This window comes from Selaginella moellendorffii, unplaced genomic scaffold (assembly GCF_000143415.4).
Source record: "Selaginella moellendorffii unplaced genomic scaffold, v1.0 SELMOscaffold_29, whole genome shotgun sequence".
Classification (NCBI taxonomy): domain Eukaryota; kingdom Viridiplantae; phylum Streptophyta; class Lycopodiopsida; order Selaginellales; family Selaginellaceae; genus Selaginella; species Selaginella moellendorffii.
In genome coordinates this window covers 1,558,150-1,572,307 of record NW_003314290.1, presented here as the reverse complement: position 1 = coordinate 1,572,307, position 14,158 = coordinate 1,558,150, and the positions used below count along the sequence as shown (strand labels likewise).

The window sequence follows — 14,158 nt, the reverse complement described above, 5'->3', positions numbered from 1 at the left end:
TTCGTCACAGAACTTTCTATGGCCCTCCTAAGATCCAAAATCGCCATGCCCACATCCCCAAGCGGACACTTGACACATACAAAGTGCCAATAAGTCTCTATAAGGTCAATACATTTCTTGCGCAATGTTAGAGATCCCCTGCCCTTGATGAAGTTGACGACCTCCTGGTTGGATCTTGGATTGGGAGGCCAGATCCCCTGTGAGGCGATCATAATCCTCGAGACTGATGTCGTACACGTCTGGAACCACGCTGATCAAAAGGTCCATGGAACTGGAGCTTTGCTTGAACAGGAAATACCCAAAACCCTTGAAAGCATCGCACTTGTGGAAAACCGGGAAGATGCCATCGCTGATCGATTGCTCCTCTTGAAAATCCCCGATCTCTTCCACTCCACCGCAGGACCTCGACATGACACAGCGAAACTCGCTCGCGTTTGCCACCACCACCCTGTCCGGAAACACCAGGCAAACCAGTGCCGTACAGCCGCCCACCTTGAGATGATCATCGTCAACCCAAGTCCCTTTGAACCCTCCCGAGAGATCGTGATCTTCTCGATCCAGCCGAGTTAATTCCCTTTGTCCCTTTCGAGTTTTCATCAAAGCCTCAAACCTCTCAAACGCATCATGCAAGTCCTTGCGGATTCGTAAAGCTTTCGCAGCTCGCCATGGAAGTATCTCGTGCAAAAGCGTACGTAAGCCTTTTCTCCTTCATAAGCCAAGAAGCCGCACACCAATCTCGAATGACGACCGAATCAATCACGCGACTTTGATCAGTAGCATTATCAGACCTAACTGAAAGCTTTATATTCACCTAAGCGCCACCTTTCCTTTAACGTAAAATTTACAGTTTTCGCTAGCTTTTGTCTTTCTCTGCATGAAGATCATAGCGTCACCTGAGGCTATCTCCATGGAGGCAGCTGTGAGCAAAGAAAAAACAAAAAAAAAAGAAAAGCGTGCCTGTGTGTTAATAGTAGAAGTTTGGACGTGGTTGGCGATTTTGTTTCCGTTTGCGTTTTTTTTCATACGGGCTTCTTGATTTTTTCGTCGTTTAGAACTTACTCCTTTGTCTCCCCAGATCGGGCTCCTTCTGGAATTTGGCGGCGAGCGCGACCGTCTCTCCAAGTATGGCGATGGCGATCGGCTTATAAACAACGTAAGCTGGCTTCGCATCTGGTAATCCTCCTCGCTGGTTAGTGGAAGAGGACCAGTGCTTGTGGATCTCAACCTGTGTAAGACCTCCACAAAAAAGTTTTAGAATGTGGAGGAAACATCCTCGATCAAGTACCTGTTCCATGGAGGCACCAAGTATCTCTTGGACAAAGGATTGTGGAGAACCAGATCGCGGAGAGTGAGCGCCGAGATCACGGGCGAGTCTGTAATAGATACACACAAACCAGTCGATATCGTGTTTGTAATCGGAATTGGATTACCTGGATACTCCTCTACGAAGCTCAAGCTGGTTCGTGTGTTGAGACTATACCTGCAAGGGGTTAAGGGAACAGTTGTTGCCTCTTGCGCAAGAAAGTTTTCTTACTTGGATGCTCTTCGTCCCACAAGCGCTCGGATGAAAGTGTTCTCGCCAAGTTCTAGCATCTTGTGCCTCATGAGAGCGTTCTGCTTTCTCAAACGAGCAATCTCAACGTCCTTCTTCTGGCCACCTGCAGGCATGTAACTTAGAATCCATCCAAAAAAAGAGCATTTACTGCGTTTACTTCTCTTCCTTGCTTTACGTTATCGTGAGACTCTGATGTGGTGGATGATGACAATACCGGCCCTCAAGGTATTTTGATAGGCACGAGCTTTCATGGGATCAACACGTAAAATTAAGTAAAACTGCTGCATAGAACCTGCCTGCACGAAAAATCGAGAAGATGGTCTCGTTATGACACCGTCGAGAAAAAAGAGAAGAAAATCAAAACTTACAAATTTAGTCTCGCCGTCTACTCGCATTAGTGTCCAAAACAGCCCAGTCTCGGGCCATTTCAAATTACAATCCCCGAGAACTATTTCGATCATACTTACTATCCTCCTCCTGCGAGAAAATCGACAAAAAAAAAATCAATGTCCCTGGCTAAAGAGAAGCTTACACTTGTGAAGGAAACAAACAACAACATATCGTCGAAAGACAGTTAGCAAAGGCGCTTCCAGACCAGCTGCACAAGAAAGAAGTTCTTACCATAAAAACAAAAACACTTTCACGTACCTGGAAAGAATCTGATTCACCATTTTGATTGTATCTAGATACTCCTCGTCGCTAACATACTCTTCGAGCCTCGACGTCTTATACAAATCTGCCGGATCAAACGCTCCGTTGGTGCCAGAGCAGCAGGCTGCAGGATAAATTCGTCAGATACGAACGAAATAAAAGGAAAAAAGTATGCAACTTACTACCACCAGCAGCTACGAACTGGCACGCAATAACAATGGGGTCCTGTTCCTCATAATAGCTTGACGCTTGCAACAGGTCGGCTTTAAGCTTCTTAGGACCGTCCTTGGAACCGAACTTTTCCACCAGTTCTCGCAACACATAGGAAGGATGGACGTACTCGATCTCCGACATGCACACCGGACACCTGAAAAAAAAAAGTTTTGACGTTTAAGAAGCATGAGAAAGACATGACAACAAAAATGAAACACTTACAGCTTCGAGCGGCTCATCTTTCTCCGTAGGCAGGAGTGACAAAACGCATGCCCGCAGTCGATTTCCACGGCGTACTTGAGCAGCTTGTGGCAGATTGAGCAGTCCAGGAAACTTATGGGCTTCTCCTGACGCTTTTGAAGCTCCAGCTTCTCTTTCTGCTCCCTCGTCAACTTTCCTCTCCTTGCCTTCTCCTTTTGCTTCTTCTTATCTTCATGTTCCAGCTTTCCCTTGGCCTTCTTTGCTTCTTCCTTGGCCTCCCTCTGCTGGAACCATTGCTCCCTATGCCTCTCGACAGCCTTATTCAACTCGTTCTTCCTTTCCTCGGAGAGTCCCCGCTTCTTCTTGCTTTTCTTCCCTGCTGGACGCTTGCGAGAAAATAAAGGAAAGCAAAGCCATCCGCCGGACTTAGCTTTCTTCTGCTTCGGAACTTTTTTCTTCACGGGCTTCTCGGGCTTCTTAACTTCCAGCTTAACTTCAGGCTTTTTCTCGGGCTTCTCAGGCTTCTTCTCGGGCATTTCAGGTTTCTTTTGCTTCTTGTCCTTCACACTCCCCACACTCGACGCCTCGGACCTCGCAGGACTTGGAGTGGTCGGTCTACTCGTTGGTCGACTTGGAGGCCGGCTACTCGCTCTACTACTCCCTCTACTACTCGCCTTGCTACTTCCTTTGCTGCTATCACTTTCTACAGGCTTCTGGATCTTCACTTCCGGAGGCTTTTGCTTTTGCTTTTGCTTCCGCGGCTTCTTGGAGGACGAGAAGAAAGGCCAACACGAGCGTGGCTTTCCCGGTGGCCTTGGAGCCTTCGGAGCCTTCGGGGCCCTCGGGGCCTTCGGAGCCTTCGGGGCCCTCGGGGCCTTCGGAGCCTTTGGAGCCTTGACTTTCTGAGGCTTTGGAGACGGTGGTGGTGACTTGGGCCTGTCTTGCTTTGGTAACTTTTCTCTTTTCTTCTTGCCTGCTTTTGGAGACGACGGACCCGAGCCAAAGCCACACAATCCCAGACCAGATGAGCGAACGTCCGCCGGCTCGGACCGAGAAGGGGCTGCCGGCATGTTGTGCTTACCCTGGTACAAAGGATTGTCCTTGATCTCAAACCTCCGAAATAGCGGATTCCGAATCATACAGGAACGTCCTACGCTGTTGAAGACTGCCCGGATCCAAAGGTAGAAACCAGCTGCTCCTTTCAAGTCAGCCCGACCCTCGAGAGTTTTCCCTGAAAGAAAAAACCCGAAGAACTCATAAGTTTCAGCAAGAAAAACTATGATCGTTCTAATGTCTAATGGAGAAAACGAGCTCGAGAGCTCGAGAAAAAAGAAAATCCTAAATGTAGCCCACCGTCTAGTTGTGCCCGTCGAGTTACAAGATCCGGCGCATGGCTACACTCGCATTCGCAGCGTACGAGGTGCAACATAGGGCCCTACCATCATCGTACCTCGCGCCTCGGCCGGATCGAAGAATGCGGGAAGATCGCGCTCTCTACGCCATCGCCGCGCTGCCACTGCCGCCGCCGCCTACGCCATCGCCGCCGGGCGCCCAGCATTGGGGCGAAGCGTCACTTCCGCCCTCACGCTTCAGCTGAAAGAACTTTTAGGGCTCCTAAGGTCACTTCCTTTCCCGTTTACATGTCATCGTAGCAAATAACACGTCAGCTTGTTTACCTTTACATGGTAGCACACGTCAGACAGAACATCCAATCACAAGTTGACACGTCACTTTTATGTTCATCACAATGTCATAACCGCGTTCTTCCACTTCTACTTGGATTGTTCCTCCGGAGAGGAGGAACTGGGCCTCTCCTTCTTCTTGTAAGCGTCTCCCAGCCTCGCCGCTAGCCTCTCCCGCCGCGCGTTGCGCTTCTCCTGGAGCAACTGCCGCTTCTTCTTGTCCGCCTCGTTCATCGCCGCGACAACCTTGGCGGCCTCGTCCTTGGACATGAGCTGCGGCCGCGGCGGCGCTGGGAAAATCCCCACTTTCCACAGCAAATGCTGGACGATCTCGGTGGGCTGCGCTCCAACCGAGATCCAATACCTGGAAACCAAACAGCGATCGAGCCCTGGAGAAATCTAGCGCCATTCTTACTTGATCCTATCGATTTTCATCCCAATGCGCTTGAGCCCATCTTGCCCTGGAGAAGATCATCGCTGGAGACACTCACAGAGACGGAAATCCAGTACCTGGCAAGGGATTGTAGTAGCCCAGGACCTCGACATGCCTCCCATTGCGCGGGGAGCGCGCATCGGCGGCGTAGATGCGGTAGAATGGGAGATTGCGGCCCCCAAATCTCGCGAGCCTCAGCCTCACCACCATTGCCCTAGCTCCAAGGGTTTTTAGGGTTTTTAGACTTGGAGGAAGGGGAAGAGATGCGAGCGCCATGAGCTTCTTGCTGCGGAGCTCCTTCCAGGCATCGCAGGAGCAGCCTCCGGCAGATGCCAAGCAGGAATTTCGCGGCGGCGTCACGAATCTCGGCCTCGAGCAGCAGATCCAGGCTCCGGGTGATCTCAAGGAGGCAATGCAAGCGAGGCCGAGGACGCGGATCCCAGTCCAGGGCCACGCGGATGTATCGAGCAACGAGGGATCCGTGCTTGTTCCTGGAAGTAAGCTGTTCATGGTCATGGATTATCCTCGCTCACTTTTCTTTGCAGAGGAGCTTCCGAATGAATGGAACGCGGCACCAGATTTGACGCATCTCAGCCATTTGGATCGTGGATTCGTTTTTCCTGGTGAGTGTTTCTTGATTTCCTTCGCTAGAGCTTGAGAAATTCTTTGCTTTGTAGGTGAACAAATCAAAATCCTTGTCACGGTCTCCTCTCGCGACCTCACAGTTCCCGAGATTATCACTCCCTTCAAGGTTGCTGCGGTGATCAACAAGAACGCTTTGCTCAAAGCCAATCCCGTCGCTGGCGAGGTTCTCGAATCGAATGCCGGCGAATCACTTCGCGAGGAATGGCACAAGAAGAAGAGCGCGCAGCTCCTCGAAAGCTTCCAAAGGTCCCATTTTTACGTGAGCATTATCAACGAGAACAAGGTGGACGAGTCCGACCAGCACGACGAAGCTGAGAGTGTGGTTCCAGTAGTGGTGGAAAGAGATGGTTTCGACCCTGTTGCAGCTGGAGGAATCGCGAGACGAGCCATCACCTCTTGCGCTCTTGCGAACGGAGACATTGTGGTATGCACCGAACTTTCGACTCAATTCTTTTCGAAATTGCTCATTGATAAGATGGCAGGGTACAGGTTATGCTGGAAGTGACAGTGGTGGTTCCACGCTTGATCACGCACGAGGCGGTCCTCGAGGTCCTACAATACGAGCAACACAGCTCTCCCATGTCGGCTTCCAAGACGATTCCCAAGGACTTGGATCCAGCGCAGGATCTTTTGCACTGGCTGCTGCCTCTGGATAGGAACGCGTTCACGACGCAGCAATCGTCCGCTGTCCCGGCAGCAAACGCTGCCAGTGCTACGCAGAGGCTTTCATTCGGAGCTGCCAACTCAACGCTTTTCTCGTTCGGTCACTTGAGATCGTCTTCGGCTGGTTCTTTGCCTCCAGTTGCTCCGGCCGCAGCTCCTGCGGCAGTTCCACCGTATCCACCATCGGCACTAAACACTGCTCCAGGGGAATGGAACAAGCTGTATCCGGAGAAAGATCTCGGCTCCGAAGAAGTTGGAAGCGAAGGATTGCTCTCTTTCCGGGGTGTACCGCTGGAACCTCAGCGCTTTTCCGCTCACTGTGGATTGGAAGGCCTTTACGTACCTGGAAAACGATGGTGCAAGAAGATATCCGTCGTACAACCTTTGCGGATCGATTCATACTCCGCAGATTGCAACGCGGAAGATCTCATTTGCGTCCTTATTGAGGTTCGTTTTTAGTTTGAACTTTCGTTCTCATTTGCCTCCCTTTTTTTTCCTGCAGAACGTTCTTCCTTCTGACATGTCCGATGTCTGTATTTATATTGATTCAATTAGCATCATATGCCAAGCGACTAGCCCCGGTGCAGTTTCACAGCCAATTCCTGTTTCATGCGTGGAAACTGGCGAAGATGACAAACTCCCAAATCTATGTCTCAGGTTTGAATGTTTTACTTGTTTAGTCTCTCTCATGGAAATACTCCTTTTTGCAGAACCGGAGAACAACATTCATTTATTTTGAGACCCACGAGTTCGCTACTGAAGGTAGAAAGTTCTGGCAAACACAGTTATTCTACTCCTCGACAAGCAAAAGAAGCATCTGATGGCGGGAGTTATGCAGTTCTAGTGGCCTGTCATTGTAGTCACACTCGTAAGTTCTAGTTATGGCGTTCGATCTTAGCATTAACTTGTTATCTGATGCCAGACTCGAGATTTTATTTGAAACACTCGCTGAAATGGAAACCACGACCCGCGAGGGACCTTCTTGTTTCAGTCTCGCTGGAGAGCAGCACGCCAACTGGAGTTCCAAGTGAAGCTCTCCCCCAGCTCAAGTCACAGGTAGACAGTTTCAAGTTATTTGCCTTCACTGGAACTTTTCTCCAGGTCGTGACAGTCCAAGCCACAAACCTTACATCTAGAGAACTTGACTTGACACTTTTAGCTCCAAGCACGTTGGCATGCGCACCAGTATCAGTGATTCCAGTAACAACAAACGCAGCCAAGAAATCACCCGTAGGGAACTCGCACAGCTTCCGTGAAGAACAAGAGAAAGCTCGGAAGAATTTTAGATCCATGTCAATGCCTCCTGGACGAGAAAAACCGAAGGTCAAAGAAGCAGACCAAGCGAAAGAAGCCGAAGAGTCGTCAAAGAGAACGAGAGAGAGAAGAGTTTCCGCTGCTGAGAAAGTAGCGGAGAACAGCCCTGCAAGGACTCATTTGTGGCTGCAAAGTACTGTTCCACTCGGGTAAGTTTCTCTCGATGATCTTTCAAGCTTATCTCGTGTTTCTCTTTGGATTCTTTGTCTCACGAGAGTGAGCTTTTGATACAGGCGACTTCCTGCGCATTCAACCACGGTTGTGAAGTGCGATTTGCTCCCGCTCGCCGATGGGATCATCACTCTGGACACTCTTCATTTGGCCTCAAAGGATCGCGGTAAGCTTCCAAGTTTTCTTTTTGCTTCGTGCGTGGAGGGAGTTCTTAGACTCTTGTTCTTTCTTTTTTTCCAGAGACATTGTTTGTTCCTATCAATCCTCTCCAGATACATTCATCGTCGGGAATTTCCAAGTAACTTAAAATTCTATTAGTTCATGTTTAAACTAATAAACGAACCCGGCTGTGCCCAACGGTTGCGATTGTGCCATGTTGTATCCAACGGTTGGGATTAATTATACATGGAAGCGCCTCTCTCGAATACAAAGAACGCACAGGAGCTCCAAGGGACTTCTAGGGCTTCTCTCGCGGCGCTTCTTCGCAGGTATGGCGATGCCGGGAGCCTCTCGCGTGTCCGGCGGCTCCACTCACGCATCCGCGACGACGTATTCCTCTGCAATCTCCTCGTCCAGGCGTATAGCAAGTGCCGATCAATCGACGACGCCCGGCGCTGCTTCGACGCCATCGCTGCCAAGAACGTCGTCTACCCTGATGATCGCGGCGTATGGCCAGAATGGGGATTACAGGGCAGCCCTGCGATTGTTTTGGGAGATGAATTTGCAGGGCGTGAGGTCGGACAGGGTCGTGTTTGTGGAGATTTTGAGCGTTTGCGCCAAGACTGGGGATCTAGCCACGGGAATTTCGATCCATCTCCAGATTTTGGGATCGGGGATCTTGCACTGCGACGTAGTCCTGCGCACAGCGATCGTCACCATGTATGGGAAGTGTGGAGATGTAGAAGCTGCCAAGGCCGCGTTTGATGATATCGAGCAGCCGAATAACTACTCGTGGAATTCTCTCATCGCAGCGTATGGCCAGAAGGGGCATTGCAAGGAAGCGTTGGAAACTTTCCAGCGGATGGATAGGCCGGATAAGTATACGTTCTTGAGCGTTCTTGGTGCTTGCTGCCATGCCGAAGAAGCTCAAGAAATCCACGCTCGGGTGGTCTCCTGCGGGCTAGAAATGGACGTGATGGTGGCGACTCAGCTCATCAAGTGTGGAAGAGTTGCAGAGGCCCGCCGTGTGTTTGAGAAAGTTTGCTGGGAAGACGCTGTTGGCTGGAACTCCATGCTCGCTGCTTATGCCCAGAACGGGCTTCCAGATCAAGCGCTGGCTCTCTACTGGGCTCTGAATCAGGCTGGAGTTTCTCCCGATGAAGCGACCTTTGTGAGCCTTTTGGACGCCGCCGCTGCTTTGTGCGCGCTCAAGGTGGTGTTGGAGATCCATGCACAGGTTTCTTCGCGGAGGATTCAGTCTCACATCGTCGACACGGCTCTCGTTTTTGCTTATGGAAAATGCGGCCGCCCAATGGACTCGAGAAAGGTGTTTGACAGCACCAACGGAGAAGTAGTGACACATTGGAATGCTATGATCGAGGCCTACTCGCAAAACGACATGGAACGCGAAGCCATCCAACTTTTCAAGTATATGGACCTGAAAGGAATCAAGCAAGATGAAGTCAGCTTTATAAACGTCATCAGTGCCTGTTCTACTCTCGAGGATCTGGCGGAAGGTGAAAGGCTGCACCAGAGGATTGTCGACATCTATCACAAACAAGATCGAGTACTGTGAACCGCACTGATCAACCTTTACGGCAAGTGCGGCAACTTGGCTGAGGCTCGGTCGCTCCTAGACTCGATGCCATCCAAAGACGTTGTGTCCTGGAACACGATGATAACGTCCTACGCCAGGCACGGCCACTCACGGCCACTCGAAAGCAGCACTTGAACTGTTCGAGACAATGGTGTCATCGAGCTTGCGGCCGAGCTCGGTTACTTACGTTGCGGTGCTCGGTGCGTGCTCGGATTCGGGTGCCTTGACCGCTGGGAGGAGAATCCACGAACACATTCTAGCGAGCAAGGCAGAGTGGGAGCTTCCAGTCGGCAACGCTCTCATTAGCATGTACGGGAAGTGTGGAAGCGTGGAGGATGCAAGGCTGGTCTTCACGGCGATGAGAGAAACGAGCTTGTTCTCGTGGAACAGCATGCTGGCCGCGTACACCCAGAACCATCAAGGCAGCGCATCCGAAGCGTTTGATCTCGCGAGAGAAATGGTCCTCCACGGCATCAAGCCCAACGAAGCAACTTTCGTCAGCATTCTCTACGCTTGCAGCCATGCAGGCCGGTTTGACGAAGCTTACATCCAGTTCGTCGCCATGGAAAGCGACCACGGTGTGAGGCCGGTTGCCGAGCACTATGGCTGCATGGTGGATCTGTTTGGGAGGCTGGGATGGCTGGCGGAGGCCGAGCACGCCGCCAAGAATGCGCCGAAGGGTGGCGATATTGTCTCGTGGATGAGTGTTTTGGGAGCTTGTAAGATCCACAGCGACGATGTTCGAGCCAAGCAAGCGGCAGAGAAAGTCCTCCAGGTTTCCAGAGGTAGTCTTTCTATAAACAACTAGCTCTGAAGAGAGGTAAGTTTCTTAACTGCACTTTTTAACTCGTGCTGACACGAAACTCTTGTTTTTCAGGGAAAAACAAACGAAGCCGCCTCTTCCCCCTTTCTCTCTCTCTCTCTCTCTCTCTCGCTCTCGCTCCGGAATGGGTACCAAAGTGGATGCGCTTGCTTCTTCAAAGCTCAAGATTGAAGTTGGCAAACAACTATGGTTGGCGGTCCCGATGATCGGTGTGAACCTTGTGCAGTTCAGCCGGACTATAGTGTCCGTAATGTTCGTGGGTCATTTGGGGGAGCTCGAGCTTTCCAGCGCTTCCATCGCCTCTTCCTTCTGCGTCGTCACTGGCTACAGTCTCCTGGTAAGCTTGTTTCCATCTTTCCCCCCCAACCAAGCCGAAGTGTTTTGGGCTCTTTTTATTCAGATGGGACTTGGAAGCGCTCTGGAAACACTGTGTGGACAGGCTTATGGTGCCAAGCAGTACCACTTGCTGGGAGTGTACATGCAGCGAGCAATGATCCTCCTCAACATCGTTTGCTTGCCAATCGCGGTGATGTGGTATAACATGGAGCACGTACTGGTCTTCTTCAAGCAGGACCCTGATATATCCATGAAAGCTGGGATATATGCTCGGTACATGATCCCTGGTTTGTTCGCACTGGCTTTCCTTCAGCCGCTGGTGAAGTTTTTGCAGTCGCAGAGCAAAGTCCTTCCCATGTTTCTGTGCTCGGCGGCGGCATCCATCGTCCACGCGCTGCTCTGCTGGCTCTTCATCTTCAAGTTGGGAATGGGAAACGCCGGAGCAGCAGTGACCGTAAGCTTCTCTTACTGGCTTAATGCTGTTCTCCTGGTGGCTGTTGTTGTAATGACGCCTTCGGCCAGAGAGTGCTGGCATGGATTCTCCGCGCAGGCTTTCGAGGGCTTCATCGAGTTTCTCAAGCTCGCCATCCCGTCGGCAGTCATGGTCTGGTAAGTCTACTGTTTTCAAATGACCCGGACTGATATTTCTTTTTTTGTGCTGTAGCTTTGAGTGGTGGTCATTTGAAGCTCTGGTCCTCCTGTCCGGGCTACTGCCAAATCCGCAGCTGGACGCATCCGTGTTTTCAATCATGTGAGTGATGTCTCTTTCTTTCCTTCTTGTTTATTATGTGGCTTTTTGACAGCCTGAACACGATTGCGACATGCTATATGATACCCAGTGGGATAGGTGCTGCGACAAGGTACTTGTAAACAAAGCCCCTCGTTTATATTCTAAGGAGAACATTCATATCGTCTGCAGCACAAGAGTTGCCAACGAACTCGGGGCTGGGCGTGCTGCTCCAGCTCGCTTTGCATTTCTCGTATCCATGGGACTTGCAGTGATGGATGCAGTTATTATCTCTCTAATAATCGTCTCGTTGCGCAACGTTCTCGGGAAAGCCTACAGTAACGAAGCAGAGGTGGTGGCAGAGGTTGCAGAAATGGTTCCTCTACTTGCTGCTGTTATCGTCATGGACGCATTGCAAGGCGTCACCTCAGGTACCTTTGAAGCATTTCAATTTTTCGAAGTTTTCTTGGGGCCTTCTATGTTCTTCAGGAGTAGCAAGGGGATGCGGCTGGCAAGCACTCGCTGCATTTGTAAACCTGGGGGCCTATTACGCGGTTGGACTGCCATTGGGGTGCACTCTGGCATTCCACTTTGGACTCCAGGGAAAGGTAAACTTATTGGGCTGATCAAGCGTATATAATTGTGTGCACGTTTATCTTTGGTACAGGGGTTTTTGATTGGTCTCCTGTGTGGAGTCACCCTTCAGGCGACATTTCTCTTGCTTATTTCTGTTTTGACAAACTGGACACAGATGGTATTACTTGGTTTCCTTGTTTTTTCTTTTTCCTGTTACTAATGTGTTGCAATCCAGGCGGAAGCAGCCATCAAAAGAGTGGAAGCTCAAGAAATTATGAGGTTGTTAGAATAACTCTACTTTATTGTTTTAGAATTTGTGTATATTAGAAAATCTAGAAGTTGTCTTCCAGATTAAAACTGTTAAAATTATTTTTAAATTAAAGTTAAATATAGTTAATTTTCTTAACTCTGGTTTAATATTAGTTTTGAGTAAACTAAAATAATAAGAAAAATTATTTATGTTAATAATATTATTAGTATGTTGTAACGAAATATATATATATATATATATATATATATATATATATATATATATATATATATATATATATATATATATATATATATATATATATATATATATATCTCTAGCGAGGTATGGATTAATAGAAATTAAGATTCAGAGATGTTTTAATTAAAAATAATATATAGAGCGTCTGTAAACTCTTTCGTGTGATGGAGTAAAAGACTTGTAAAAAACATGCTAGTAATTTTTAAAGATTGCCAATCAAGTCTATCTATACTATTTATAATTTGTTTATGATGAATAATAAGATTGTGCATAAAGATTTTGCGAGTGTGTCTCTAGCCCTCTCGCTCCCTTTGTCCTTGACAAGCATTTAATCTGACATTCTTGAACTTGAGACAATTTTTTAAAAAAAATTAAATATAATACTGACATCATTAATCATGTCCAATTAGAGCACTATTGGTGCGGTAGATAAACAAAATTAAAACAAATCTCACCAAAAAAAAAGGAGAGTTCTTGTCTTGAATTACATAAACATACCTTTAAAGACAATTTACCATAAGCTTTTGTTGCTATATATTGTTATTGCATTAACAAATGAGGGCTCTATAACTCTAACCTATAAGTTACTACATCACACATATATATAGAGGTGTCTTCTAACTTTGGAAGAATCGCTTAGATGATCATTGTAGTCTATCAAGAAATGCCTAAAAGAGCAAGGAAGACAAAAGCATAACACCTTTTAGAAATGCATAAAATATAAGAATTTTTCAAAGAAGCCATAGAAGGACCACAATTGAAATGGTTGTGCACATGCTAAAGAACAAGAAGACACACACTACAATGTTATAGTTATGAGCTTATGTAAAGGATTGCTGATAAAAGGTTTTATTTTCTAAAACAAATATAATCAAGTAACCAATTTCATCATAACTTTCCACAACTTAGAAAAGTATTTAAAAATTTTGAGGCAATTTAGTTCCTTTTCCATGCTCCTCTCCTAGAAGAACTTTCCAGCTCCCTGACAAATATTAATTTCTCTCCACAATACCAAACCCATCTTTGTCTAGTATCAATGACTTCATATACTATATCTTTGCAAGCTTGTTCCTCATGATTTATGCCCCTAGAATCCATCCTTACAAAAATTTAGCATTGCATTGATAACCTACTAGAAATTAAAGAGCTTCTTCCAATGTCTTTGAAATTTGAGTCATTTTAATCTTTAAGATTTGTCCTCTTTTCATCTCTAACTCAAGAGTCAAGACAGTAGCTTCAAGGATTGGTGGTAAAGAGGTAGTAGGAATTACACGTAGAAATACACATTAGTTCCTACTAGATTTTAAAGATATTGAAGTTAAGAATAAAAAAACAAACTAGAAAGCTTTCCAACTTACTGTCTCAAATATATTTAAGTTTACAATTGTTATTGTTAGCTTATAACTCATTGGGAGTATGATCTTTATTCTAACAGGAATTTCTTGTCACCACCACAATAATTTTACACTGTATATTTATGCTGTAAAGAATGTTCTTTATTTGAATTCTATAAAAATACATTTGCACTCCTAGAAGAAATTTGTTCTAAGCACTATAATACTTTAGAGACTCCACTTACAAAAAGGCAACTTTACTAGGTTTTCTTTATAAAAGATTAATGGTAATTTTCTTTATAAGTTCTTTTACATTTTTAGAAAGCTTGACTAATAGGTTCATGTTACTATTGATGAGCGCTTTATTTACAGCATTAAAGATTTTTATTTATATACCAAGTCTAAGTGATGAGAGCTAGTTCTTGAATGACATGGATCCTACAAGTTTGCTTATATGACAAAATTAGATTTGATCATATCAACATTAAAAAGTAGAGCTTCATACTTAAACAATAGCTAATATTTAGAAAAACAGATTGATTATAAAAGAATAGCTTGTAGAATTCT

At 47.1% G+C, this 14,158-nt stretch overlaps 5 protein-coding genes across 7 annotated transcripts; 3 read left to right on the top strand and 2 right to left on the bottom strand.

Annotated features, from left to right (window-relative positions):
- Positions 1 to 806: 806 nt before the first annotated feature.
- On the bottom strand, positions 807 to 4,179 carry LOC112348446. 3 transcript variants are annotated; one of them, XR_002993038.1, is made up of 11 exons: positions 3,974 to 4,179; positions 2,642 to 3,851; positions 2,389 to 2,573; positions 2,204 to 2,330; positions 2,088 to 2,153; positions 1,924 to 2,032; positions 1,713 to 1,851; positions 1,535 to 1,658; positions 1,431 to 1,480; positions 1,286 to 1,373; positions 807 to 1,225 (listed from the first exon to the last, which is right to left on the bottom strand). XR_002993038.1 is itself a non-coding variant. In XM_024680931.1 (8 exons), exons 1-7 carry the CDS (start codon positions 4,047 to 4,049, stop codon positions 1,732 to 1,734), a joined length of 1,893 nt encoding a protein of 630 aa, XP_024536699.1. In that variant the 5' UTR covers positions 4,050 to 4,179; the 3' UTR covers positions 1,640 to 1,658; position 1,731. The 3 variants fall into 3 exon arrangements, 1 of the variants encoding a protein (XP_024536699.1); XR_002993039.1 differs by having other exon boundaries at positions 4,071 to 4,179; XM_024680931.1 differs by lacking the exons at positions 807 to 1,225; positions 1,286 to 1,373; positions 1,431 to 1,480 and having other exon boundaries at positions 1,640 to 1,658; positions 1,731 to 1,851.
- Positions 4,180 to 4,318: 139 nt separating this feature from the next.
- On the bottom strand, positions 4,319 to 4,974 carry LOC9646332 (30S ribosomal protein S16-2, chloroplastic/mitochondrial). Its single transcript, XM_002975922.2, has 3 exons — positions 4,813 to 4,974; positions 4,718 to 4,763; positions 4,319 to 4,666 (listed from the first exon to the last, which is right to left on the bottom strand). Exons 1-3 carry the CDS (start codon positions 4,943 to 4,945, stop codon positions 4,393 to 4,395), a joined length of 453 nt encoding a protein of 150 aa, XP_002975968.2. The 5' UTR covers positions 4,946 to 4,974; the 3' UTR covers positions 4,319 to 4,392.
- Positions 4,947 to 7,932, top strand: LOC9646331. The gene is made up of 10 exons (XM_002976113.2): positions 4,947 to 5,232; positions 5,281 to 5,358; positions 5,413 to 5,804; positions 5,870 to 6,490; positions 6,546 to 6,700; positions 6,754 to 6,911; positions 6,966 to 7,099; positions 7,145 to 7,506; positions 7,591 to 7,694; positions 7,769 to 7,932. Exons 1-10 carry the CDS (start codon positions 5,010 to 5,012, stop codon positions 7,828 to 7,830), a joined length of 2,289 nt encoding a protein of 762 aa, XP_002976159.1. The 5' UTR covers positions 4,947 to 5,009; the 3' UTR covers positions 7,831 to 7,932.
- Positions 7,933 to 8,018: 86 nt separating this feature from the next.
- Positions 8,019 to 10,105, top strand: LOC112348408 (pentatricopeptide repeat-containing protein At4g33990-like). The gene is made up of 2 exons (XM_024680809.1): positions 8,019 to 9,204; positions 9,383 to 10,105. The coding sequence occupies exons 1-2, from the start codon at positions 8,019 to 8,021 to the stop codon at positions 10,090 to 10,092; spliced, it is 1,896 nt and encodes a 631-aa protein (XP_024536577.1). The 3' UTR covers positions 10,093 to 10,105.
- Positions 9,772 to 12,152, top strand: LOC9646330 (protein DETOXIFICATION 16). Its single transcript, XM_002976112.2, has 9 exons — positions 9,772 to 10,104; positions 10,162 to 10,444; positions 10,508 to 11,052; positions 11,108 to 11,194; positions 11,247 to 11,303; positions 11,363 to 11,601; positions 11,660 to 11,778; positions 11,838 to 11,924; positions 11,982 to 12,152. Exons 2-9 carry the CDS (start codon positions 10,232 to 10,234, stop codon positions 12,036 to 12,038), a joined length of 1,404 nt encoding a protein of 467 aa, XP_002976158.1. The 5' UTR covers positions 9,772 to 10,104; positions 10,162 to 10,231; the 3' UTR covers positions 12,039 to 12,152.
- The last annotated feature ends 2,006 nt before the right edge of the window (positions 12,153 to 14,158 follow it).

Excerpts from the sequence above, each read along its gene's own strand:
- LOC112348446 (XM_024680931.1), bottom strand. The coding sequence starts at position 4,049 with ATGTTGCACCTCGTACGCTGCGAATGCGAGTGTAGCCATGCGCCGGAT. Across the intron at positions 2,154-2,203 it reads GTGAATCAGATTCTTTCCAG|CTGGTCTGGAAGCGCCTTTG; the intron begins GTACGTGAAAGT and ends TTTCTTGTGCAG. Across the intron at positions 1,852-1,923 it reads TAGACGGCGAGACTAAATTT|GCAGGTTCTATGCAGCAGTT; the intron begins GTAAGTTTTGAT and ends TTTTTCGTGCAG.
- LOC9646332 (XM_002975922.2), bottom strand. The coding sequence starts at position 4,945 with ATGGTGGTGAGGCTGAGGCTCGCGAGATTTGGGGGCCGCAATCTCCCA. Across the intron at positions 4,764-4,812 it reads CTACTACAATCCCTTGCCAG|GGCAAGATGGGCTCAAGCGC; the intron begins GTACTGGATTTC and ends GATCTTCTCCAG. Across the intron at positions 4,667-4,717 it reads ATGAAAATCGATAGGATCAA|GTATTGGATCTCGGTTGGAG; the intron begins GTAAGAATGGCG and ends TTTGGTTTCCAG.
- LOC9646331 (XM_002976113.2), top strand. The coding sequence starts at position 5,010 with ATGAGCTTCTTGCTGCGGAGCTCCTTCCAGGCATCGCAGGAGCAGCCT. Across the intron at positions 6,701-6,753 it reads CTCCCAAATCTATGTCTCAG|AACCGGAGAACAACATTCAT; the intron begins GTTTGAATGTTT and ends TCCTTTTTGCAG. Across the intron at positions 7,100-7,144 it reads TCCCCCAGCTCAAGTCACAG|GTCGTGACAGTCCAAGCCAC; the intron begins GTAGACAGTTTC and ends ACTTTTCTCCAG.
- LOC112348408 (XM_024680809.1), top strand. The coding sequence starts at position 8,019 with ATGGCGATGCCGGGAGCCTCTCGCGTGTCCGGCGGCTCCACTCACGCA. Across the intron at positions 9,205-9,382 it reads TCTCGAGGATCTGGCGGAAG|GCACGGCCACTCACGGCCAC; the intron begins GTGAAAGGCTGC and ends GTCCTACGCCAG.
- LOC9646330 (XM_002976112.2), top strand. The coding sequence starts at position 10,232 with ATGGGTACCAAAGTGGATGCGCTTGCTTCTTCAAAGCTCAAGATTGAA. Across the intron at positions 10,445-10,507 it reads TCACTGGCTACAGTCTCCTG|ATGGGACTTGGAAGCGCTCT; the intron begins GTAAGCTTGTTT and ends CTTTTTATTCAG. Across the intron at positions 11,053-11,107 it reads CCGTCGGCAGTCATGGTCTG|CTTTGAGTGGTGGTCATTTG; the intron begins GTAAGTCTACTG and ends TTTGTGCTGTAG.